Here is a 24,461-nt window from a genome sequence, read left to right on the forward strand (position 1 = left end):
CTACAAAATGAAAGGCCAAGTCTCACACTGGATTACTGAAATTCAACTGCTGTGTAGAAACTGTCACTCCTGCAAGTATTAAACATGATCTGGGTTGGACACACAATGGCCAGGTAAATTCCCAGATCCTCAAAGAGAAAACAAAACCCAGCCAGGCTCCCTCAAGACCTCCAAGACAGCCACCTTTCCTCAGGGATCCCAAGGCCATTCCCACCTGCAGAGTGGGGCTCACTTACGCTCACAGACGTCGGGGTCCCGCAGGTCCCTCTCGGGGTGCTGGAAGTAGAAGGGCTTGCACTGCTCGCAGTTGCGTCCCATGGTGTTGTGCTGGCACTCGTCGCACACTCCCCCGCTGGTGTTCCCCGTCGTCATGTACACGGCCATGTCGAAGTGGCACTGGCTGGAGTGGCCATTGCAGTTGCACTCTGTGACAAAGACAGAAAGCAGAGTGAGAGTCCTGGGGGAAGTGCAACTCTGCGGGCAAGACACACCAGTGCCAAGCAAAGAACATGAAGGGTTTTACACACCAAGGATTTTACACAAGCCCAAGTAACAGCGTGTAACGCTCACGGCACCCAGCTCTGCATTTTACTGCAACTCACTTTTGCATGCGTTACTGTTGCGACCTTCAGCGGGGCGCCAGGGTAAGTCATGGTAGAAATCCAAACACTGCTCACAGTTTAATCCTTTGGTATTATGTCTGCACATGCAGTGACCATGAACCTTTAATTGAAAAAAAAAGGAGGAAATTAAAAAAAGAATGAAAAAATGAGTTGGTTATAAATGAAAAAGGAAAAAACCCTAAACCATTCTGCAATGAATGCAAAATAAAGCTAGCACATAATAGACATATACTTTTGGAGACTTTAATCCATGTAACTGCATTTAGAAAAGGCAAAAAAGGGCCACAGGAATGTCCTTCACCTGCCCAGGTGTCCTCATACAAATTTGTCCTTCTTTCCTTACTAGAACTAGTGCCAGAATAAATGCTTTCAGAAAGAAAGAAGGAGAGCACAGTTCCACTCCAATAACCACAGAAGCCTCTTGGAACTTTAAAAGTCAGCAGTTTATTAGCTGTAAATTAGCTATTAACATGCATCTATTTACATCAGCAGGTCACTAGCCCAGTGCCCTCTTTCCAGCCCTGCCTTGGTTCTCAGAGCAAAGATAACAGACAGTTTGGATGGTGTTTATCCATCAGCCCCAGGTTTTGCCTTTGCCTTGTGTACAGAACAAGCACCAAGCAGACCAAGAGTGGTTGTGTGACAGCTGCTGCCACTGGCACTACCAGCACTGTAGCCACAATGCTAAAGGCAAAGCTTGGGTGGAGACACTGACCAAACACAGGGCAGTGGAGCACTCAGCTCGACAGCATCCTGCAGCCCTGGAGAGCCCACACAATCCTCCCACAAGCTTCCATATCTCCAACCAGTTAATAACTCACCCATTAACAGGGTGCTAGTATGGCTTGTCATGCACAAACCATGGGGAAAAGCAGACCCCAGAAGGGATGTGGCACTTGTGCAGCAGCATACCATGGAAGCAATCAGGTTTTCCTTCAGGGCCTGTGTTTATTAGAGCTACAACCTGGATTTTTCAGCTGGTAACGACTAATACAAACACAGGTTATCTCGATTCACAAGTGTTTCAGCCTTTGATGCCTCTATTCCACTTCAATTTTAAGGTAACCAAGTCAACTCATACATCAGTCTCTGACCAATTAAGGTTACACTCCCTTTCTTCATTCCTACCTTTCAGTTTCATCAGCCCTGTAACATGATCAGAAAAGGAATGCTAAAACATTTATCACCTGGTCTAAGATACGTGTTTGATTAATACCAATAATGACAGATGTGTTTGCCAAGGAGGAATAATTACAACAGTTTTGTTGTTTGGAAATCAAGCGCGTAGAGGTGAGGGACAGAATATCATCTTCACATTTGTGTTCAAATCACTTAAGAGAGGCACAGACAAGAAGAGCTTTATGCAGAAGAGTGTGAATATTTACCATTCCTTCCACCTCCTCGTCCAAGCCCTCCACGGGCGCGCACTCGCTGGCGTGCCCGTAGCAGAAGCAGTTCCCGCGGACCACCATGTCGTAGATGGCATAGTAGTACTTCTCTCGGATCTCCATCCTGGAGTCCAACAGGTTATCTCCCAGCGTGTGCAGCTTGACAAATTTGACTCTCAGATTTGTGATCTTCAATAGGTCTGCAGGGGACACACACAAAATACATAACCAGCAAACCTGTTTTGGAGTTATTTACCAGATATTTTGAATGGGAGGAAGCCAGGAGTGACTTCCTAAGCATGCTTCCTATGGGCAGATTAGATCAGATTTAATTTCAGCACCTACACATCACTCCCCAAATTAAAAAAAAAGAAGTTACATTATTTTACTACAAGTTGATAACTGTATAAGTAAGTTTAAGCATAATTTAAAATAATGGTCTATTTTATTATAGACATGCACAGGCACATACACAAACGTTAAAGGCAAGGAGAAAAGCACTACCTAAAAGACACTGGTTCTTTGGGGTTTTAAAATATAAGATGGGTAAGGACTTGATATCAAGAAACTGCTGCCAAGAGGACTAGGAGCCATTAGAGTTATGAGGCTTTTGGAAAAAGTCTTAGCTGGAAACAAAGACAAATAATTCTTCTGTTGTACCCACCCAACTTTCCTAGGAAATGTAATTAGTTACATTTTGTGGAAAGAAGTAATACCCCATCACTGACCAAACACAAAGAATTTCTTGAGGGATAATCCATGGGAATACAATATTGCACTAATTAATACCACCCAGATGTCTACTTTGGCATTGTGAATCCTATGTAATTTCTTATAGCCTTGAACTAGGCTTGACAAAGCACTTCAAGCACATGAAGGCAGTTTCTCCTTTAAAATGTTGAGTAAAGAAAAAAAAAACATTAAACTCATAGCAACGAGCAGACACTCCTCTACTTCACATATTTCCTTTTGCTCCAGGTAGCTTTACACTGAAGGACATGAACCCAGCCCGAGAATGCATATTAAATCAGAGGTCAGGTTAAGGCCAAGCACTGCAGTTCCCTCAGGCCAAACACCCCACAAGGTTTCTCTTAAACTGAGCAACAGATCCCTCATGTATTGCCATGACCATGCACGAACACTACAGCAAGTTGTGGTTTATGACCACATCTGAGTGGCCCAGACATGCAGTGCTACCATGGCAAACTGTTCCAAAGTCACAACTTTGTTCTGAAAAATAAAACACAACCCCAATGATTTTAGCTAGAAATGCACAATGAAATAAGTACCACTGTAGCTCTCTTCATTTGCTTTCTGAATACTGTGCAATTACAGGATCACATTCCAAGGTTTCTCTTGGCAACTGCATGTATTTTGGGGAAATAAATGAAAATAAATCCCTGATCAATTAAGAAAAGGACCAAATCCAAGGAAGAGCAATCCCTTGAGCTCACAACACTGATCTTTATTTCCCTGCACATCACTGTCTGAGTCAGGAAAAGGTATTCCTATGACTTCAAAACTGCTATCAGGGCTAATGCATGATTTGTTAGTGGATTACTTGTTTTTGTAAGCAAGTAAGTACTGAAATGCTCTCAAATCAGCCTGAAAGGCAACTGCATACATACTCTGAATCCTTGGACTGTATGGATCTTCAATTCGAAAAGCAGGATCTAGAACACGATATATCACCTGGAGGAAAAATCAAACAACGAAAGATTCAGCTTCAAAAATAAGAGAATCCGAATTTGTAAGGAAAAAGTCTACACAATCAACATATTAGAAAAATTGTCTCTGACCTCTCCCTCTGTTGAAGGTTCAATGTCAGAGTATCGGGAATCACAGATTATATCATCCACTTTCTTCATGGGTCCAGTTGAAATCCCAGGAAATGAGCTCTCACAGTCATATGCAAAATACCTGTAAACGTGCCAAGTCTGTCCAAAGTCAGACGATCTTTCAATCAACATTGCAGCAGGACGGAATGTCTAACAGTTAGAAAAACAAGAGATTTCATTTGGTTAATTATTATTTGCATGTACATTAAATCTTACTAGTGTGAGCAATCCACATGTCTGGATTTTAATCTCTCTCCCTGCACCAACTATTTCCCATATGTGGAAATACTGGAAATACTTTTCTGATGATATTCCACTTTCTTCTCAGAGGCAGATACATGAAATAACACTCATCAAACCATAGACTACTACCCATCTTCAAAAGACAGCACTCAGTGGCCAAGGGCTTAAACACAAAAACTTGTAAGTTTTTTTTATTCCAAACCCTTTCTAAAAAGTGGGGGTTAAAGAAGGGCTTTACAGAGACAAAAAGATTTTTTCCCACAGCTTGTGGAAAGTAGCAGAACCTTCTTCCTTGTTGTATCTTTTTGCCTGATCTTTTACAAAGGACCTAATGGGCCTCCTCTGCTGCTGCAGGGAGCAGGAGGTCACTGCCAGTGCCTCCCACCCAGATCCAGAAGTTACTGCTGAGCAGGTATGTCTGAAGCTCAGAGAAGCCCCAGCATTTCCTTTGTCTGACCACATGACCTTTTGCAGCACCCCTGATGCTCCAGCTGTCCTCTGTGCTGCCTTAAGAAAACCTTCTTTAAGGAGACTGAGAGTTTCAGCTTCATCCACTCATGCTCCATTTGACTGCCCCAGTCCCCAGTGACTCTCCTCCAGCTGGCCTTGTCCAGACTCTGGCAGGCTGCATCTGCTTCACACAAACCAGTGTCCTACTTACCTACATGTAGCCAACTCTAGAACAACAAACTAATGAAGTTTTGAAAAAAAATTTAATTCCTCTGACCTACATAAAATCATGTTTTAATTTTTGTGCTGCCTTTCAAAAACCAGATATTTATTTAACCCTGGCTTGTACCTACCAAGAAATGGCAACAATCTCTTCCTTAGTTTTATGTATTCAGAGGAGGACCTCCCAGAGCCAAGCACAAAAGCATTTCAGTCTCTCTGCTTCCTGGCTGAAAATATCACCCAACTTAGAAACTAGTATGTCACCCAACAAAAAAATTTAGCAACCCAGAAGTAAGGCAGCTCAACTGTCTACCACACAAAGCCCACAAGGCATCATTAAAACTATCTTTCCCCTGCAGTCTTCCTCCCGACAGCAGACCAAGGGGTACAATGGCTGCAGTGTAAGGGTTTTTTGGGGGTCCCTCACTGCTGGCTTCAGTAGAAATGACCACCTTTCACCTCAGCCACCACCTTAAGTCACAAGGAGAAACCCTAGTGGATGCCACAGGAAAGAGGAACCAGCTGTCCTAGAAAGCTGATGCGTAAAAATGAAGAGATTAATCTGTCCACATGGGAAAAACATTTAGGATGTACAGGACGTAAGCTACCATTCCAAGACATCTGTTTGTAAAAAAACAAAGACACTTTGTGTACAGATGTTCCTTCTTCCTGAAGACCTTTCCATTTGCCAAATGAAAACTTGATACCATGGCCAACTTTTTTTCAGGAAAAAAACCCTTGCTGCTACATGGCTTAGCCAACAATCTTCTAGAATACAACCACCAGAGACACACCAACACAAAACCCAGCTTCAGCATGACTCCTTCTGCAGCCTCACTGGAATTCAAAGACAAATCAGTACTCTGCCTTTCTGCATGACTTCAGCACTGGTTAATGGTTGGCAGCTCTGAAAAACTCAGGCCAAACAGTTCAGACAAAGCCCAAATCCCAAATATCAAATAGATGTGAAGGACTATCAGACCTCCGATTTCCTCATTTTTTAGGGGTAAGGCTGTGGCTTTCTTACCTTGAAGGTCATAATGAGATGAGTGAAATGAAACTCAGCCTCCAGGTCCAGCTGGATAGTTACATTTTCCAAACCTGCAGGGGCAGAGAAAAGAAGGAGTTCAGCAAACAAGTACACCTGCCCGTTTCTACATCTAAATTTTGCCAAAGCTCTTCAATCTGTTGGCATGAGACTGTTTTCTTTACCACTTGGCTCTGATGTGGAAAAGGAATATGATGTTTTAGTGTGTGCCTGAGGTAGAGGGGGAGACACCAAGAACCTGCTGAAGAGCATCACGCATGGGATTCCTGCGCGCAATCAGCACCGACCGCGCTACAAGGACGGAGCCCCAGCAGAGCGTGAGCCTGCAGTGCTGTTTGAGACAGAGACAGGGTGTGCCTGGCATCGCTGGACTTGGGCAAACATGGGCCCACCACAAGCTGGGTGCTGGCACCAAAGCCCCCAGTCCAGCTGGGGATGCTGAGCCCAGATGTGTGTGGTGGCTGCAGGCTGCTCTCCCACAGCCCAGCCTCTTGGCAGCAGCACAAGCTTCTGCAGCCCTAATACCCCCAGTCTCACTGATGTCTGGGGGGGCCATTCCCCATTTTTCACTCACTCTGGACTCTCCTGTCCACAAGAACAGCTCCTTTATAACCTGGTTTTGAGACTCTCCTAAAGCAACTATCACAGCCCTGCTTTGTAGTTCCAAGGGTTAAGGAAATGGTGAGAGGAAAAAGGTTTTCCAAACTGCTGTAACCAAACCTGTGGTCAAGGACTCTACACAGAAAGGAAGAAAAACAGCCAGAAATATTATTTTGCCTTGTGAAAAGAGCTCTCGAAACAGCTGGATACTAATTATACTGTAGTTAGAAATAAAAAATAAAATCAAGATTTACAGAGAGGAGAAAGGGTAAGAAATGAAAATAATAAAACAATAAGGCACTTAAATTTTTGACCAGCTGTAACCTTCTGTGAAGCATGCAGCAATGGTCCCTTATGCTGTATGCCTGAAAACATGAATTGGACAGAAAGAATCATTTGTTTTTTATTGTTGAAGGACATTTTCATGACCTTATGAGCTAAGAAACTTTTCTGTGTGAATGCTGCCAAGCCTGTTGCAAAAAACATGAATTATGTGGAATGCTGGAAGAGAACTGCTGGCGGCAAGCAGTTGATCTAAATGGTTAAAAAGGATTTAGTGAAAATCTTTCTTTAACAGGCTGCAAAACTGTTACAAATACTACTTTTTTTTTTTCCTCATATACAATAAGGCAGCTGCTGCCAATGAATTTGCAGAAATCCCACCCTGTCCAGCTGGCTTTAAGGATCCAGGGTAGGACTGCTGTTTGAGAAACCCTTGCTGCCTTGTTTTGTGTATGAAGGCATGCCAAAAGCATAACCAGAAAAGTAAAACAGGCGGAGGAAGGAGTAAAAGAAAAAACAAAAACCCCACCAAACTAATATGCAATTTTTGTTTTTAACAATCTAGCTTGTTTTTGCTGTTAATTTTCTTGTTTGGCAAATGGTACAGAAATTCAAGGAGCTTAGGAGGGAGAATGCAGCATGTAGGGTAAGAGATATCCCTGGCTTTACTGTCCTGGGGTAGGAAAAGGAAATGGGAGGCATGCAGGCAGGGCAAGGGCGAGCTCTGCACCCAAACCCCCTCCTTCCCCAGCCCCCAGCCCGCAGCGTGGGGAAGCCCAGGGATTTTTACTCCTGGAAGGCTGCTCTGCTCTTGCTGCCCAAATATGAGGAAGATCTGAGGCCAGTGTGGGAAACTCATCTCTTTAGGAAAGGACTCTTGCAGAGTGCTTGGACGGCTGTTTCCAACACTCCTGGCGGACTCCAGGGGTTTTGTTACAGATTAAGGACTGCTCCAGGGCACACAAAAGCAGCCAGTTTTACTCATGGCTCCTCACACAGCGCGATCCCTCACAGGGCAGTAACCAGCAGGCCAGAGATAAGAGCAAACCCACAGGTACCCTTAAACAAAAGGAGGGAAAACAGCTCCCAGCCCCGGAAATTGCTCCGGACAAACCGCATACCATTTTCCGACTGCCACCAGAGCTTCAGGCGATTGGGATCAAACGTGGTGACAACATTTTCAATGCGATGACTGTCGGGATTGAGAGTATCGTGGAAGGGATCCTCCGAATCACATATGAAACATTTTTTGTCCTCCTGAAACAACACGATAATCAGCATTACTGATTTTATCCATGGGGCAATAGTTGCTTCCTGCAGATAAGAGTATTTTCCATCCATATCACATTCCACTCATTTTGCCTGCAAGAGTCATCAAAGATTTTTTTTTTGTTGAAAAGCTAAGTGTTTTTTACCTCGATGAATTAATGCAAATTGCCAAATGGAAAATATGCCAGGAATTCCATAAACTTCATTTTTATGGGAAGCATGCTTTCAATGAAAATTGCAGTTTCAGGAAATCTCTTCCAGTGCACGTATTCTCCAGTGGAATTCAAAACCAATGGCAACATCTACAGAAAATTGCTGAATTGCTTCTGTAAAAATGCACACGTGCAAAACTGCATCTTAGCAACTCGTGAGAAATAACTCTGGCTTTTGGAAGCTGGCTTGGAGATGCAAGCTGTCTGCATTAGGGATACCTCCCGTGAGGCTCAGAGCACATCCAGGGGCCCTCAGTGATTTAGCCCTTTTCCCTGAATTCAGCTTGTCCAACTCCTACCCAAACCTCGCATCTTCAGCTGGTATTGCAACCTCAAACTGTGTACATAAAGTCAATCTGCACACATTACAAGGTCTGCCCAAGCAAAACCATCAGAACAAGTCTGGGATGTGCTGCTTGGGAAAGCTGGAAGCTTCTTCTTAGGGGACAAAATCCCATCATGGCTATTACTACAAAGAGTGCTATTTTTGCATTGTTCTTCTGCTTAAAACCACCACTTTCTGACTGCAAGGTAGGGTGCAAACTGATCCAAAAAGGAGGGTTCCTGCCCAGACCAACGGGAGGGGGCAGATGAGGGAGAGGAGCTCATTGGATGGCAGTGAAGGAGCCCCAACACACCAACAACTCATCCCTGCCGAAAGGCACACAGGCATCATTCCTCCAGCACGTTTATGGAGACAAATGCTATGCTTTATCAGCAAAGAATGTGACAGCTGGCAGGTCTGCACCACACAGGCTTTCCATTTCACCAGTTCTGGCTTCAGTGGCTCCTCCCAAGCTCAGGGCTTCACCTCCCACGAGCCCTCAAACGCTCCTCCAGCAGAAAGAACGGCAAGAGCAGGGGTCCCAGGAAGACAATCCCTACTGTCTGCTCCAGGCTTCTCTCCCCCCACACTTCATGCCACAACTTGCTCCTTTTCTCTGACCAAAACTGAATCCTAGAAGACCTAATTCTGCCAAGCACTCAGTGCAGCCATGCCTCATGTTACTAAGAGGATAATGGCAACTCCCATGACTTCTTCAATACCACACACTGTGGTTCAGAATAACCAGGGACATCCCAAATGATGAACCAGGGCTGGGAGATCAGGAATATGGGTACATGAGAACTTCTGAAGTGATGCTTTTTACAACGGCACTTCAACATTTTTTGAGACAAGAAAATGTAACAAAACACCTTTGTTATTTTTTTCTACCAGAGATGCTTACATTGTTGAGGTCAATCCCAACGTACACACAAAATGTTCAGTGAAGCTAAATCCCACGTCAAATAAAGTATTAATGCTATTAGACAGAACTTATATGGTAAAACTAAAGGTAGGGAAAGGATGAAGGGAGACTTGGTAACTTCAGGGCACAAATGAGTCAAGTGCTACAGCCTCCCCTGCTTCCTGTGGTTTTCCTTCCAAGTGCCAGAATCCGGCCCTATTGTCTCCACAGTAATTTGTCCGGAGATTATCCCTTTACTTTCAGTTCAACAGAGTTCCACGTATAACTGATAGTTTATTCTTCTCCACCATCCCTTCTCTATCAGAGATTTTAAGTTTGCTGAGTTGGTTCTGGCTTTAAAAAGCAATAAATCACCAGATGTGCTGAGACAACTTTATTCGCATCCTTTCACTCTGAGACCATACACATGCGATTACATTATGGGGACTGTGGACAAAACATTGCCGAGCCCTACAGCCCACTCTCCTTTAGGAAGCTGTCTAGACGGCTCCGAGCGAGCCGGGAAATAAAGCATTAATTGAACTTACTGCGGCACATTCTCCCTTATTGGCCTCGATCAGGAAAGGGGGGTCGGATCCGAAAGCCGCGGGGGATTCCCTGGAGCCAGGGTGTGGAGTCCCGCACGGGACACGATGCTGCCCCAGCGGGCACCGCTGCCCGCGCTTCCCACCCGCGGGCGGCGGCTCGTCCCGTCCCGTCCCGTCCCGTCCCCCCGGGCCGGGGGCTGCCCGCGGGCGCGCACCCCGCACCGCCCCGGCACAGCCCCCGCACCCCGCGCAGCTCCCGCACCCCGCGCAGCCCCGGCACAGCCCCGGCACAGCCCCCGCACCCCGCGCAGCTCCCGCACCCCGCGCAGCCCCGGCACAGCCCCGGCACAGCCCCCGCACCCCGCGCAGCCCCGGCACAGCCCCCGCACCCCGCGCAGCTCCCGCACCCCGCGCAGCCCCCGCACAGCCCCGGCACAGCCCCCGCACCCCGGCACAGCCCCCGCACCCCGCACAGCCCCGGCACAGCCCCCGCACCCCGGCACAGCCCCCGCACCCCGCGCAGAAGGCGATGCCGCCCCAGCGCCGGCAGCGAGCGCGGTGCCCGGGAGCGCTGCCCGCCCGCGCCCGGCGCTCACCTGGAGGTGGCTGACGATGCAGTAGGGCTCGGGCTGGCGGAGGCCGCAGGTGGAGGAGGCGGAGAGGCGGGCGGCGCGGCCGATGAGCAGGTCGCCGGTGGCGGGGTAGCAGCTGCCCTCGGCGCAGCCATAGCTGTACTCGGGCTCCTGCGCCGCCGCGGGCCACAGCGCTGCGCGGAGGGAGAGAGGGGGACAGAGGGTGAGAGAGGGCAGCGGGAGCGCGGCCGGGCCGGGCGCCCCGAGCCGCCCCGGCGGGCGCTGCCCAGGCGCGCCCCGCCCGCCGCGCCCCGACGGCGAACGGAGCGGAGCGGAGCCGAGCGGGATTACCGAGGCAGCAGCAGCAGCAGAGGTATAGCGGGAGGCGGCCCATGGCGGGCGGCAGGACGGGACGGGACCGGACGGGACAGGACACGACGGGACGGGACGCGGCTGCCCCTCCGCACGCCGCTGCTCCGGCCGCTCCACGCAGGCGCCGCCGCTCCCGACCGCGGCCCCGCGCCGCCGGGTGCCCCCGGCCCTGGCCCTCCTCCTCCTCCGCCCCTCCGCATCCGCGGGGCCGGGCCGAGCCCCTCCCGCCCGGCCCCCCGCCCTGGGGCAGCCCGGCCCCTCGCCGGGGCAGGAGCGCAGCCGTCGAGGAAGGGCAGCTCAGTCCGGGTGGGAGGCAAGGGGAGGTCCTGTCCCGCCGTGGCCAGGGAGCCCGAGCGGGGCACCGGGGACTGCAGCCCCCCGGCCCGCAGACTGTGCTCCTTCCAGCGTCCGGAGCGGGCTCTGGGCAGGGTGCCGCAATCGGAAGGGGGTGGCGGATAGGTGCAATCGGGTGCCCCCCGTCCCTGCCCCTGTCGGTGGAGAAACAATGAAGGAATGGGGTTATTGACCTAATCCTGCCTTCTGCCGCTAGTGTGGATGAAGCCGGACCTCTGTGAGGAAAGGATGGATGGATGGATGGATGGATGGATGGATGGATGGATGGATGGATGGATGGATGGATGGATGGACGGATGGACAGTGGTGCATACTTGTGTGGTAAGGCCCAAAACCCAGCAAAGAACCAGGGGGTTGATGACTGTCCCACGCAAGGCTCAGCAGCCCCACTCTGCCTGGTGCTGCGGTGCCAGCACACGTGGCTCTGGAGTGCCACTGCTGGGGATGGTGGCTGTGCTGCCAGGTCTGGCTCTGGCACAGGCAGAGGGGCCCAGCTGGCCTGGAGCAGCCATTGCCAGGCTGTGTCACATTCCCTGGGAGCACAGGGCACTGTTGCCTTCCCAGGGGCACTGAGGCAGCTGCAAGGAATGAATGGCTGTGCTGGAGCTGCCCCTGCGCCCCAGCCTCCCATGTCAGTGCCCTGGCCTCTGGGGCAGAGTTCCCTCAGCACCCAGGGAAAGTGTTAAATAAACGCCTAGGAGTCTGTATAAAAGATGGACGTGGCTGGGACAAATGCCTGGGTTTATGTACCCAGGTTTTGCTTGCACACGTGTAACACGTGTACTTGTGTAAATCTTTACCAGGTACCAGTGCCCCCCAAGAACACTTTGCCCTCACTATTTGCAGTGCCAGAATGAAAACACACCACGGTCTGTCTGGCCCAGCAAACCCTGCCGAGGTAGGTAAATATGTTCATTCTCATTTTACAGATGGATAAGCAGAAACAGAGAGATACCAAGTGACTTGCCCCAAAGGTTAAACACCAGGTTTGAAACATAACCCAAGACTCTGGATTAAAGAACTTGTGGAGCTGTTTCATTAAAGATATCCATAAAATTAAATCATTCTACAGTGACAGGGCAGGAATTGTAATATTCTAAACTTCTTCTCCCATGTGATCTTCTAAATTCAGAAAACAAATTCAGTTTCATAACCCTGTTGTATTTCCTAAGCTTCAGTACAGCAAACATTTTTGTCCCCCCACTAGCAGAAAATGTTTTACTTTGCTGCTGGTAGAGCCTTCTCTGGCCCTTGGCAGATGGGCAGCAGGATCACCCCTTGTGCAACTGTCCCATTGCCACTGGACTTTTTCTGTCCCGTATTTTTCCAGCTTTTAAGTTTTCTCTCTCTTTTTTTTTCTTCTTTTTTTTTATTTTCTTTTTTTTTTCTTTTTTCTTATTTCATAGCCTTGTAGAAGTCCTATCCACCCCTATAGGCTCCTTTGTGCCCTGGCACAGAGAGGATGAAAAAGTGCTTTGTTCCAGCCTGGGGGTGACCCTGCCGTGTGACATCAGGGGTTGAGCTGGAGCTCCAGCCACAGCCTGGGGTGGCCACCATCACCCAGAACTGTGCTGTTCTTTCAGACATTACAGAAACCACCACACTCAGTGTGCGAGAATTAGGAACATGGGACTTGTGTCCCTCCCTCTCTGCAGTGCTCATGACAAATAATGAGTGGGAGTATTTTAATTTGATTCTTCAAATGATAAAAAATCAGTTTTGTGCCCTATCCTTGTGGTTGGTGAACCACCTTTACCACCCTGGAGTGTCCGTGTTTGTGCACGGGTGGAAGTCTCAAAATACAAAATTTTACAATTTGACCTCAGTGGGACCCACTTGATCAGCCATGCTCTTATTAAAACACTGCAGTGATCAAATGCCTGGTAGACAGAGCTGATGATATTATTTTGATTAAATATATCTTTGATTCTATGTCAGTTTGATTGTGTTGTTTGCATTTTGATTAATGCCATTGAAGTAAAAATGCTCTGCAGCAGGAAACTTATTTCAATTCTTTTTCAAGAAACAGTTTTCTGAAGCCATTTCTGCCCACAAGGAGGAGGTCCAGGGGGAACTACAAATAGGTATTTTTTTTATCTAGAGACAGCATTTTCCCCACAAATTAATTTTGAAAAAATACTTTGAAAGTTTTTGTGTCACTGCCAGTGGGAAATGCTGCACAGCTGTAAACCTCAGAAGCTGTCACAGGATGGATTTGGAGTTCTGTGGCCACTGGTCCCATCAGATCTGCTTCCTTTGTGTCTGAGCATGCTTGGAGGCAGGGAGGGGAGGTTAGACTCTGTGTTGAATTTCTTGTTCCTGCTTCCACTTTCCTTCCAGCCATTTCTGTTTCCCCCCATGCATACATCTCCTCTCCAGGCTTGTTTGACTGCCTTGTGTTTACAGATTTCTCATCCATGCAGCTTGTGGAAAGCCATTCAGCAATTCTCATAGTCAACAGTGGATTTTAGGAGGAAGTTCTCTTTCAACTTTTTGCTTGTGAATTCAGATTTTTAAAGCCATGAATGAAATAATTTTGGCTTATATGCAATTGGGAATTTCTGTCAAAGAGCTTCAGTTTGCCTCTTCCAGGTGCAGTCCAGCAGAGATGCATTGAAACCTGCAGAAAATCCTTCATTACCTGGAGACCTGCATGTGAGCAGCTTGGTGTGTGCTCCGAGTGAAAGAGAGATGTTTGATTTCATCAGGTCAAAGTCAGCCTAAATACAATCATCTGATTACAGCTTAGTAACTTAGAAAGAAGCCTCACTCGTCACAGGTGCTAAAATTCAGAAAATGCTAACCCACAAATTCCGTGCATTCCTGCGTTCAGGTGGCTTTGTTAGATGATATCAAAATTATAATTTAATTCCATTATTTTCACAACAGAATGTGTTACAGTGTAATGCATGTTGCACATTGCCCTGGGGCGCAGCTGGTTTGAGTTAGAGGAGTATCTCTGAAATCTCATCTGCCAGCAATTCCCACCCAAGCCCCCAGCGCATACCAATGCTGCTTTAGCTCTTGTAAACACAGGGTGATGACTATGCAGTGTTTATCTCCGTGGGATCGATAAGGATTGTTTCACGGGTGCTGCTGGCATGAGTAAATGTTAAGAGCCCTGTGCTCCCGCAGAGCATTCCTGAGTTTTACAGATGTGGTCTGGGCTGCATCCCAGCTCTGGAGCAGCACCGTGCTGAGTGAAGTCTCTCACAGTGGGACAGTCGAGCCAGGAATGACACAACTGGTTTTGGCTGAGGAAAACCCATCCTTAGTCTGCTCTGTGTCCTGCAGGAGTATGCATAAAAGGGTGGGAGTTTGAAACTGAGGTGTAGCTCACTTCAGTCTTTTTAAAACATCTGTACCACTTGCTTAACCACAGATTCCTTCTTTATATATATATATATATATATATATATATATATAAATACTTACAGCCTAAAATTCAAGCTAGTTCATCTGTTCTTGATGGCTAAAAGAAATTGCTGAGTGAACCCTGACTTCTGTGAAGTGCTGCATGGTGGGAGAACAGCTGGAGAAGTTGGTTTTCAACATTTCTGGCCCTTTAGACTCACAGCTTAAACCTGAGAGCTGGAGTTATTCTCCAGTTGTCGGTTACATTAATGAAAAATGCGTGAAACCCCCTATAAGCATAAGAAAACGTGCCTTGCAGGAGCGGCAATGCCCGATAGAAGATTTTTAAGTTGTTTTCTGCGTTGAGCATCCGAGCACTGCCATCCAGCGGGCTCCGGGGAATCGGCTGTGCCGCCCACCGCCCGGCGGGAGCTGCTGCCCGCCGCATCTCCAGGGAGAGCAGCGGCACCCTCCCACCGCCAGGGCTCTGGTGGGGATCCGCTCTGCCTCAGGGGGAGACGGGGCTGGAGCAGTGACGATGCCTGCGCTGCCGCTGGTTGGCAGCGGGCGGCTGCGGGAGCCCGCAGGGCTTGATCGGCATCGCCCCGTCCGAGTCTGGGCAGCCCGTGCAGGTCATGGCACAGCCACGGATTTTAGGGGGTGGCAGAAGACACGGGGTGTTGGGAGGCAGCTACCAGCAGCTCTCTGAGCAATCCTCCTTTTGCATTTCCAACCTGCCACAAGAAGCCCTAGACTGTCCCTAGGAGTTTATTGTAGAGCTCCCTCAAAGACTACACCTGATTACTAAATCACATGGTTTATTACAATGATTACTAAATCACATGGTTTATTACAATGTATTTCCTATTTCCATATAAACTCAACTGGACAAAAGAAGAAAAAGAAAAAAAGACAAAATTACATAATTCACTAGGCCACTTCAGATGTATTTCCGGAGGACAGTGGCCTGTGCCAGGATGCTCAGGATGTGATAATCATGGTGATTTCAGCTTCATTTTACCTGGTGGTCTGTTCAGACCCTAACTCTTGCATGTTGCATACTTGCTTTCCTGCTCCATTATTTCATTTTTAATGGCTATCACTTGTTCCTCTAGTTGTCTCAGTTGCTCTGCTTTATCTTGTTTGGTTTGATTCAGCTCCTGAAGCTTCTTCTCCAAATCTGGAAGAGCAGAGACATGCAACAATGTGAGCAATGATGCTCACATTTGTTGTGTAAGTAAAATCCAGTGATTAGCAGCATTTCTTTTCCCATAAGTTCTAGAGTCAATAAGCCTATTTTGAATGGGGAATATTATATGTGCAACTGGATGGAAAAGTCTGGCTTCTGGATAGCAAGAGGAGCATGACAGCCTTGAAGAAATTAATTTCTCAGGATGTGCTTTTGTCCATCAGCTAGGATGGGACAGGACATGGAGCTCTTAAAGGACTTGGTTTAAATGGAAACACTCAGAGGGACAGTTGTCCACTGATGTGTGTAAAGCCTAGACAATTTGGGTGTGATGGGCTTAGGTCTCCCTCACTTGTGTAACTGTTTTATGCTGGTTCCTGTGAAGCTACACCAATGTAAAGATATTGGTAATGAGTTAAACCCACAGGATTCACTGCCTGTTTCTAATGTCCTTATCATCCAGGCATTTAGAGTGACTTGGATAATCTTAATGCCTTTTCTCAAGGTATGTGCTCAAAATATTTATTTGGATCCTGTCCTGAAGAGTATTCTCCTGGGATAGAGTTTCTGCTTCAGTTTTGCTGATGTTATGTGGTATTTTCTGATATTGAGCCTGGCAGGATCCTAGGCTTAGGGGTTCCCAGTGGGAATGCCCAGTCCTTGACTATAAGAATTTGGTTTCCTGTGTGCAGGGACGTGAGATGTGCTCCTCCTTTTTGTGACCCTCTGAGCCTGTGTGAGGAGTGGTGACAGTACAGCCACAGCAGCTCTGGTCAGCAGGGCCCATGACCCCTCTGTCTGACAGCCACGGCCCCACAGATTCAGGGCACACCAGCTTCAGTCTCCACTGGTAGCTGGTAGTTGTAGCTGGTTTGCTCTGCCATTGCTCAGAGATAATGTCTGAAGGGGAACAAGTATGGGCTGATGGAAAACAGCTGCCCTACAGCTGTCACACAAGTCCTTGCCTGGGTGATGTGGGAAAGACAGAGCAGAGAGGAAGAATAGAAGGTCCAAGTGCCCAAAGCAAATGCATAAATCAGGGCCTCCAGCTAAATCTGCAGCCAGGTTTTTATGCAGGTTTTGCACTTGCCCTGTTTTTAAACTGCTTATAGCAATCTATTTAAGTCAGAAAAAGTACATAAGCCAAATCAATTCAACTGCTTTTAAAATGAGTAGCTTCAGGCAGGGATTTTCACCAGGTAAATTGTTAGAAACCTAATTTTGGGTGAACTTAGTGTGTCTGTGGGCAAGGACTGTAGCCTTGAATTCATGACTACACAGTGCTTATGACTCACTGTGGAAGTGAGAACATCACCTGTTATTCTTTGTATCTTCTTTTCAGTCTCTTCAGCCAGTTTTTCTGCTTCTTTTTTCAACTGCTTCACTTTTTTTAGTGTTACATTTGGAGGTCCTTGGATTTTTAGCTTTTCTTGAAGAATGGTGTACTTTCTTTTAACGTCAGTAAATTCCTGTAACAAAATGCCATTACTTTGTTTAAGAGCATCTCATAATTAATCTGGTGTACAGAAGGAAGTTTTAATACTTTTTTAAACATCCTTCTGAACCAAAGTTTAGATTTCTCATTCTCTTAAATATTAAAAAATATATCCTTAATTTGTAGACATTGAAAAATGCTTTGCAAGACAGGATAGAAATCAATTAAAACAAACTGACAGTGGAGTAATCTAAAGGAGAGGGAGGGGCAAGGATATAAAAAAAAATGTTGAAGTGTTTAAATTATCCTGGTTTTGCTCCTGTTGATAGGGCTTTTCTGTAACTTTCATTTTGTCATAAGGCTTAATTCAAATGTAATGAATTATCTGTAGCAGCATTGGGGTTTTTACATTTTCAGTTGCAGTAATATTTACTGGCTAATCTGTTCCCTGCTGATCTAGGTGGCTGTTGAGGCTGCAGTTTAGATTTTGCCTACAGTTCTTGTAACTTAGAAGTATGGCCATGTTCCAAGCTTGTGGTGTGGGTACTTGGTTCTTGCCATTTTAGCAAATTTCTATGCATTTTCAAAAAAAAAAAAAAAAACCGGAACTACTGGAAAGCACCAAGCCAATCAAAAACTCCAAGTAACTCCCACAGCAATTTTCTCTGAAGGAGAACGGCACAGGATGAATTGTCAGGCTGCTTCCATCACTCATGTATTTTAATATCTGGTTTTGTGATTTGTTCTGTTGTGTTTATTGGTGCCCATGGTGACTACAAGTCTTATACACACTGCAAGGAAAAATGTCATGAAGTAGCCAGAGAAATGTGTATGTTTTCTGTCATTCAAGCTAACAGAAGTGTATGCCAGAAACCTTAAAATAAAACACAAATTCTTCTTAACTGTGGCATTTTACACTGCATGGCATAAGGAAAATGTTAAGTTTTTATGACAGCACAACAGTGCTTCTGAAGCAAAAATACTATCAAACATGGAGGAGGTTTTTTCCCCCTTAACATGTGACAGAAGGGCTTACATTATCAATTTTCTGGGCTTGCTTGTGAGCTGCTTCTGCCTCTAATCTTGCCTTTGTAGCTTGGTTCTTGCTCATCAGCATTTTTGCCTGCCATGTGGCACTTTCATCTTCCACCTCAGTCTGTTTGGCTGACAAGTCATTCAGTTTATCATTTGTCTTGTTCACTTGGTTCTCAGCCTAAAACAGAGCAATTGAAGATTGTGATTTCTTATGCAGCATCCATTCATCTTGTGGGGAGCATGGTAATGAGGGACTGTCCATGGATTAAGAGACTCTTAAGCAGTATGGAATTGGTGTCATATCTGTAGCACATTCTGGTTTTGTTTATTTAAGTTTACCTTAAGGAAACTTCAGAATGAAGTATCTCTTTCTAATAAATCTAGCAAATAAATTAAAATATTTGCAGCAAGATACCTGAGAGATTTGCGTTCTGATGCCTTGTATCTCTTCATTTAACTTTATGATGGTGGTTTTGGAGTGTCCTTGGGACTTCACAACATTTTTTAGTTTATTATTAATTTCATCCACTGGCAGAAGAGCTGTAGCTGCTTTGCTAAAATGGAAAAAGGAAGTGTATGTAGTATCATGGTGGGGTGAGCAAAGCAAGAACATGTTTCAAATGCACCCATGCTGACACACAGGAATGTTTCCTCAAGTCCAACAACAACAACCATTAAAATTGTGGTAAATTGGTAAAGCAAAACCTCAGGAAAGGACTTTGTGGGGAGCACCTGAGTTGCTGTACTCAGGGTGAGGTTGGGTGCTGCTGGCTGCCTGGTGGTGCACAGCTAGCAGGGAAGACTCATGGGTGAACAAGTTTTTTCTCTTGTTGGGTCTTTCTCACCCTTACTCAAACCACCCAGTGAGCCAGATGTAATGCTCCCCCAGGTCCAAGGTGGAGTTAAGGAGCTGCTCTGGCCTCTCTGACCCAGCAGGCAGAGGAGCCAAGAGCTGCCAGGAGCTGCTTCCTTTCAGCATGTTGGCTCCTGCAGCCCCAGTGGCGATGGCTCCTTCTTGCTGGAGGGGCCCTGTGGAAAAGGCAAGGTGAAATCTCCATCTGAACTCTCCTTCCAGTGCTACTGCCAGGGTATGGAGCAGTCCTACTGTGCACAGTGCCACCCCAGCTGGAGCTGGCACAGCAGAATGAGAACACACCACTTACTCCAACTCTACTTACTCAGCTTCTTGTGCCTCCACCAGCAGTGTCTGAGCATCCTCCCTTTTTATGTTTCTCTTATTATTCAGTTTGTACCTCTCACAGTGGTTCATAATGCTTTGGAGTTTGCCAAGCATGCCTCTGAGCTCTTGTGGAGTCAGGGGAAGGTTTATTTGCAGGACATAATTTGCCACCTTCTCAATGTCTTCTGGAGGTGCACCCTCATCTGCAACAGAAATGGAGCTGAGAGTATCCTGAAGTAGCTCCTTCCTCCCAGTAAATGGTCATTATGGCTGCCTACCCTTTGAGTTATGTGGGAGAATAAAGCTGACAGGCACAGCAAGGGGGTAGGAGAATTATCTCCAACACTTTGTAATTTAATATTATGCTTCCAGGTACTGCTGTTAGTGTTGTCAGAACTGGCTGAAATGAGGATTTGAACCCACTTTGAACTGAGTTATTAAAATTCTGATGTAGGACAGAGCCCATGGAGGGCTTTAAACCAGTGCCCAGCACAGCTAGATGTGTCAGAGCCCATTTCTTCCTTGGCCCACAGATCAAAGAGGTGCTGGTGAGGCTGGGGTGTGAATGGAGATTTCCAAGCTGGCCAGTGGGTGTAATCCCTTCCCTGGAGTTGCCACAATATTGAGAAAGTGGTTCCTTTGCTGGTTAATGAGAAAGGCTAAGCTGCAGAGGGAACTTGGGTCAGACTTGCATAGACTGGGAACTTCCAATAGAAAAAAATCATATTTTGAAATTCCCATTACATATGAGCTTGTCCTAGCTCTTTGCTAAGGGCAGATGCACACACAGAGTAGTCAATGTCTTGAGAAGTCACATCATCAGTTTTGTCTTCTGCTCACTTCCATTTATAGACAAGACCTTGCATGATAAAGCAGTTAAGATATGTTAAATAGTTGTGTTAATCTACAGAGTAAGTCAGCAAGAATTAAATAGAAGACATTTAGTGTGCAAACAGTAGTGCATTCCTGAGAGATATTTCCTGTAGAAATATATTCATCCAGAATCACCATTCACATCCATGTCAAGTACAGCAGATTTAATGTATTTTTAATGTTTAACTGTATGCTTCTCAGCTGTTCCTGTTCTTAAAATTAGCAAAACAAATATTTGAAAAAATTCTTTTAAGAGTGAAAGATAGAATTTTCAGTGGCTATCAATAAAAAATCTGAGACTCTTAAGCAATCAAGTCTTCTGAATCAATAAAATAATGTAAATTTTTCTGAACAAAAGAAGTCCTCAGCCCTCTGCCCTTGCTCCCATTTGGATGCAGAGCTATGAATGCCAAAAGACTGCAATCCATAGAAATTTATGAGATCAGCTACATTAAAGAGATTAAAGAAAATCCTGCCACATTTGAACCCTTTGATGTGCATCTGGTAAAAAAATTTAGGATCTGTTTCCTACAGCATTTTTCTGCAATCCTGAGAGTGGAAAATTTTTAGGGTATATACGGTTGTTTTGTTTTGTTTTGTTTTTATGAGATATGTGAAGTTCTACCAGAATCCTTTGATTCCTGGAGTTACAGCTTTATGGAGACGATGGAGTGGGATGTGTCCTAATTCCCACGCTCCCTTCCCAGAGCCTCTATTTATGGGCCTGGAAGAAGGGGGTGGAATAACAATTTGAGGATGTATTGGACATGCCTGGCCATTACATATTGTAAAAAATTATCTTAGTAGTCCTTTACCCAGATAAACCAGGAACAGAGTTACTTAAAATTAAACACAGTAATAAAAGATTATAATCAGAATGTAACAGATAAATGGAAAAATTGATACAAAGTACTGTCACCTGGGAGAAAGAAGCTCTAGAAAAAAAGGGATTGAAAAAGTTCGAACAGCTCAGGATGTAGAAGAGAAATTTCATGCATACACAGCTAGATCATCTTCTGGCTGCCCATTATGCTGTATTATATTGGAATATATTTATGAAAAATGAGTCAAAAAGAACATTGCATATTTACCTAACAAGAAGACTTTCACTTTTTGGATGAACTCCTTAGTGATCTCTCCATCAACTTCAATTTGATTCATAGCTGTCTCCAGTTGCCCATTAAATTGTGAGCCTTTCAGTTTGCTGTCTTCTGCCATTTTTCTAATGCATTTAACCTGGAAATATTATTAGAAACAGCAGTGCCATTTTCTGGAGGTTATCTGTCACTGCTTTGCAAGTTGGGCTCTGACACAAAGGTAATTTTGATCCAAGACTCAGATGGAATCACTTGATGTGGCTTTGAAAACTAGTAGGGGACCTCTTTGGGGAACTCCAGAAGCTGCTACACTCTGGGCTTCAACTGGACTCAGAAAAAGCCTAAATCAAGCATTTTTTTTCTCTCTGCAACTACTGCTAAACCACAGCCCCCTTCTGTTTCTGAAAAAGAGTACCAACTGTTATTGCAGTACTGTAGCTTGTCAGTGGTCAGATTCAAATCTAAGCAGATCTTATCAGATTCAGATCTGATTAGAGAAAATGTGATTTCATTTGTCATTTCATATTGGACTTGCTGTTAAAAAACAGTTAAAAAGGACACAAGGAAGGTAGAGTTCAAGGCTTGTCTTTAAAAGTTATCTTTTGCCACTAAATTAGTATTCTTGATAATTTAAATGAGAACTTTAGCCTAATTATCCAATGGTATTTTACTTTGGTAGGGGCTTTGCCTTCAAGAATGGCTCAGGTATATCTGTGGTCTGCAGAGGGAAGAGATCTGGTCTTTCCCCATGCAATGAGAAAAATGTTGATGTTTTTATTTCTGAAACGTCTCCAATTAGTTCACTTCATTCCTGTTATCAGAGGTGCCTGGGGCCGTGCTCAGTGCAGCGATGTCCCGGCAGCCTGGCAGCGCTCCCGCCTTGGCCCCTCCGTGTCCCGGGCCCAGGGCAGTGCCCAATTGCTCATTTCCAGCCTGGCTGGCTGGGATGCAGCATCGAGTGCATTTTAAAAAGAGGAAATGGATGCCCAGGCATCCTGCAGGGACAGGACAAAGCCACAGCAGAATGTAATTTCTGCTGGAAAATGTGCTTTGTCTATAACTGTAACAGGCATCATCTCTGACTGTTAATAACAAAATCCTTACTGGTGCTTTGGGATTTGTTTGTTTTGTTTCCTTGGCATATATTGCATTGGCCACACTTTGCTGGAATTCCTTTTCACTGCTACTGTGCAGTATAGTCAAATAATTGATGCCCTCCTAAATATTACTGGGGGCAGAAAAGCTTCATCTTGAAATTATTTTCAAAAGTAATTTATTGGCAAACATAGAGTAGTATGAAGCTGTATAAATAGAGCTTAACGCCATGCACAGCAGTAATCCCATTGCAATAAGCATGTCAGGCTACTGACAAATGGTACCATTTGAGTTTTTCCCAGTAAAAATTTAGACAATTCTAGCCTGAAACCACCTACTCCCATAGATACAGGGCACTATGGCTTTTGAAATCTTAGAAGCTGTGAGTAAGAAGATCTAGATAAAGCCAATCTCTTGGTGGGGCTTGCACCTGGTACTGAATCATGATAGGTCTATGATACTGGGACAGAGTCCATCACTATGTCACTGCACTTTGTCCAAAGAGCAGGTGAGTTTTTGTACATTTGTGACCTCCCAAATCTCATCCTCCATCTATTTCACTGAACACATGTAGGTCTGATATACAGCACCTGATTCTCAGGTTTCTGTAGCTGGGTAGTCAAGTTATTTAGCATCACAGCAGTCTCCTCAGCTTTCCTGAAGGCCTCAGAGGAGAGAGGAAGAGCTCCAGTGCAGTCTGGGCCACCACAATGCCGTAGTCCATGACTGTCCTGGCACAAAGCTCCCCCACAGGCTGCTGTGGCACATGGCTGGTCTCCTGGAGCACCACAGATCTGCAAAAGGGAAGATGCTTATGTCAGGACTCCTCTGGGGGCCTGAGGTACACTCCTGAGGGAAGGAAGATGTTTGACATCATATGAACATTGAATATAGGATAGGATATTCCCTAAGACACAGCATCTTTATAAAGATGGGTATCACTGCCAGTTACAGGTCCCTCTCCCCTGATTTAAAGGATGCAATGGCAGCATCCATGGCTCTGAGCATCCTTGCAGGAGCCATGTGTTAGGCTTCATGTGTTGCACCGAGACCCTTGCTTCACTCTTCTTTAGCAAAAGGGCTGACACCATTCCCTAACTATATCCAGCCCATGGGTCAATGGCCTCTTCTAAAGGATCCAGGTAACCTCTAACAGAACAAGGTGCCATGTCTAGTCCTCCACAGATATGGAACCTATAGGCTTAGGTGGATGATCTCTTCCAGATTTGTCATGAATTGCTACTATCAGGTATTTGCTGCTGCCCTGCAGAAGAACAGAAATCCCCTTCTTTCCCAGAAGTGACACAAAGGATATGTGAGCACTCCCCATCCACTCCAGGACAAAGGCACTCTGGTTATTTTAACTTACTCATGGAGGAGGCTTGCCTTAATCTTTCCAAAATTACTCTGATGTCCTCTTGAGACTAGACAGTGCTTAAACAGTTCCTTATGCTGGGAACAATGACTTCCAGAAGGTTGGAAATAACTACAGCTGAGAAGTGCAGTTGTTTTTGACATGATTGGCTGTGGCAAGGAAGTGTCATTTTCCAGAATTAAAAATGCATATAAGGACCCTTTTAAAATAAAACCTACTACAACATCAAAAAAAGAGAGGTTTTTGGTTTTTTGGGGTTTTTTAGTTTTCATTCAAAATCCACAGCACCTACCTTTTCATTCAAGTTTTGGATGTCAGGACTTTTGATCTTTCTGAGCTGTTGCAGCACACTGCTTGCATTTAAGACCTGATGATCCAACATAGCAAGTGTGTCATTCCTGGTGTACTCTGAGTGTCTCACAATAGGGATTGTCACCCTGGTCTTCTGTTCTGCCAGCAATGATACTTCAGAGTGTTTCCTAATGTTGCTGATGGCCTCTGTACCAACAGAAACAGGGTTTAGTACCAACTGCATTTGGTTGCATTCAGTTTGTGCATTTACTTAATTCTGGACAATT

General features: G+C 45.7%; 2 protein-coding genes and 1 long non-coding RNA gene across 3 annotated transcripts in view; 1 reads left to right on the forward strand and 2 right to left on the reverse strand.

Annotated features, from left to right (window-relative positions):
• Nucleotides 1–11,005, reverse strand: part of LAMB1 (laminin subunit beta 1) — a 42,387-nt gene extending 31,382 nt beyond the window's left edge. The window contains exons 1-9 of the mRNA XM_064422055.1: nucleotides 10,876–11,005; nucleotides 10,549–10,718; nucleotides 7,816–7,951; nucleotides 5,792–5,865; nucleotides 3,811–3,999; nucleotides 3,640–3,703; nucleotides 2,009–2,211; nucleotides 603–723; nucleotides 237–425 (exon numbers count right to left, since the gene is read on the reverse strand). Of these exons, the coding sequence (XP_064278125.1) occupies nucleotides 237–425; nucleotides 603–723; nucleotides 2,009–2,211; nucleotides 3,640–3,703; nucleotides 3,811–3,999; nucleotides 5,792–5,865; nucleotides 7,816–7,951; nucleotides 10,549–10,718; nucleotides 10,876–10,918 (1,189 nt within the window). The 5' untranslated portion in view covers nucleotides 10,919–11,005. The remainder of the gene's footprint in view (nucleotides 1–236; nucleotides 426–602; nucleotides 724–2,008; nucleotides 2,212–3,639; nucleotides 3,704–3,810; nucleotides 4,000–5,791; nucleotides 5,866–7,815; nucleotides 7,952–10,548; nucleotides 10,719–10,875) is intronic.
• Nucleotides 10,768–15,285, forward strand: LOC135301725 (uncharacterized). Its single transcript, XR_010363454.1, has 3 exons — nucleotides 10,768–10,897; nucleotides 12,054–12,148; nucleotides 13,843–15,285. It is a non-coding gene; the product is annotated as an uncharacterized LOC135301725 (long non-coding RNA).
• Nucleotides 15,286–15,434: 149 nt separating this feature from the next.
• Nucleotides 15,435–24,461, reverse strand: part of LAMB4 (laminin subunit beta 4) — a 51,983-nt gene continuing 42,956 nt past the window's right edge. The window contains exons 29-36 of the mRNA XM_064422063.1: nucleotides 24,176–24,381; nucleotides 23,099–23,302; nucleotides 21,408–21,552; nucleotides 19,442–19,646; nucleotides 18,679–18,817; nucleotides 18,265–18,441; nucleotides 17,109–17,262; nucleotides 15,435–15,784 (exon numbers count right to left, since the gene is read on the reverse strand). Coding sequence (XP_064278133.1) covers nucleotides 15,645–15,784; nucleotides 17,109–17,262; nucleotides 18,265–18,441; nucleotides 18,679–18,817; nucleotides 19,442–19,646; nucleotides 21,408–21,552; nucleotides 23,099–23,302; nucleotides 24,176–24,381 — 1,370 coding nt within the window. The 3' untranslated portion in view covers nucleotides 15,435–15,644. The remainder of the gene's footprint in view (nucleotides 15,785–17,108; nucleotides 17,263–18,264; nucleotides 18,442–18,678; nucleotides 18,818–19,441; nucleotides 19,647–21,407; nucleotides 21,553–23,098; nucleotides 23,303–24,175; nucleotides 24,382–24,461) is intronic.

This window comes from Passer domesticus, chromosome 5, assembly GCF_036417665.1.
Source record: "Passer domesticus isolate bPasDom1 chromosome 5, bPasDom1.hap1, whole genome shotgun sequence".
Lineage (NCBI taxonomy): Eukaryota > Metazoa > Chordata > Aves > Passeriformes > Passeridae > Passer > Passer domesticus.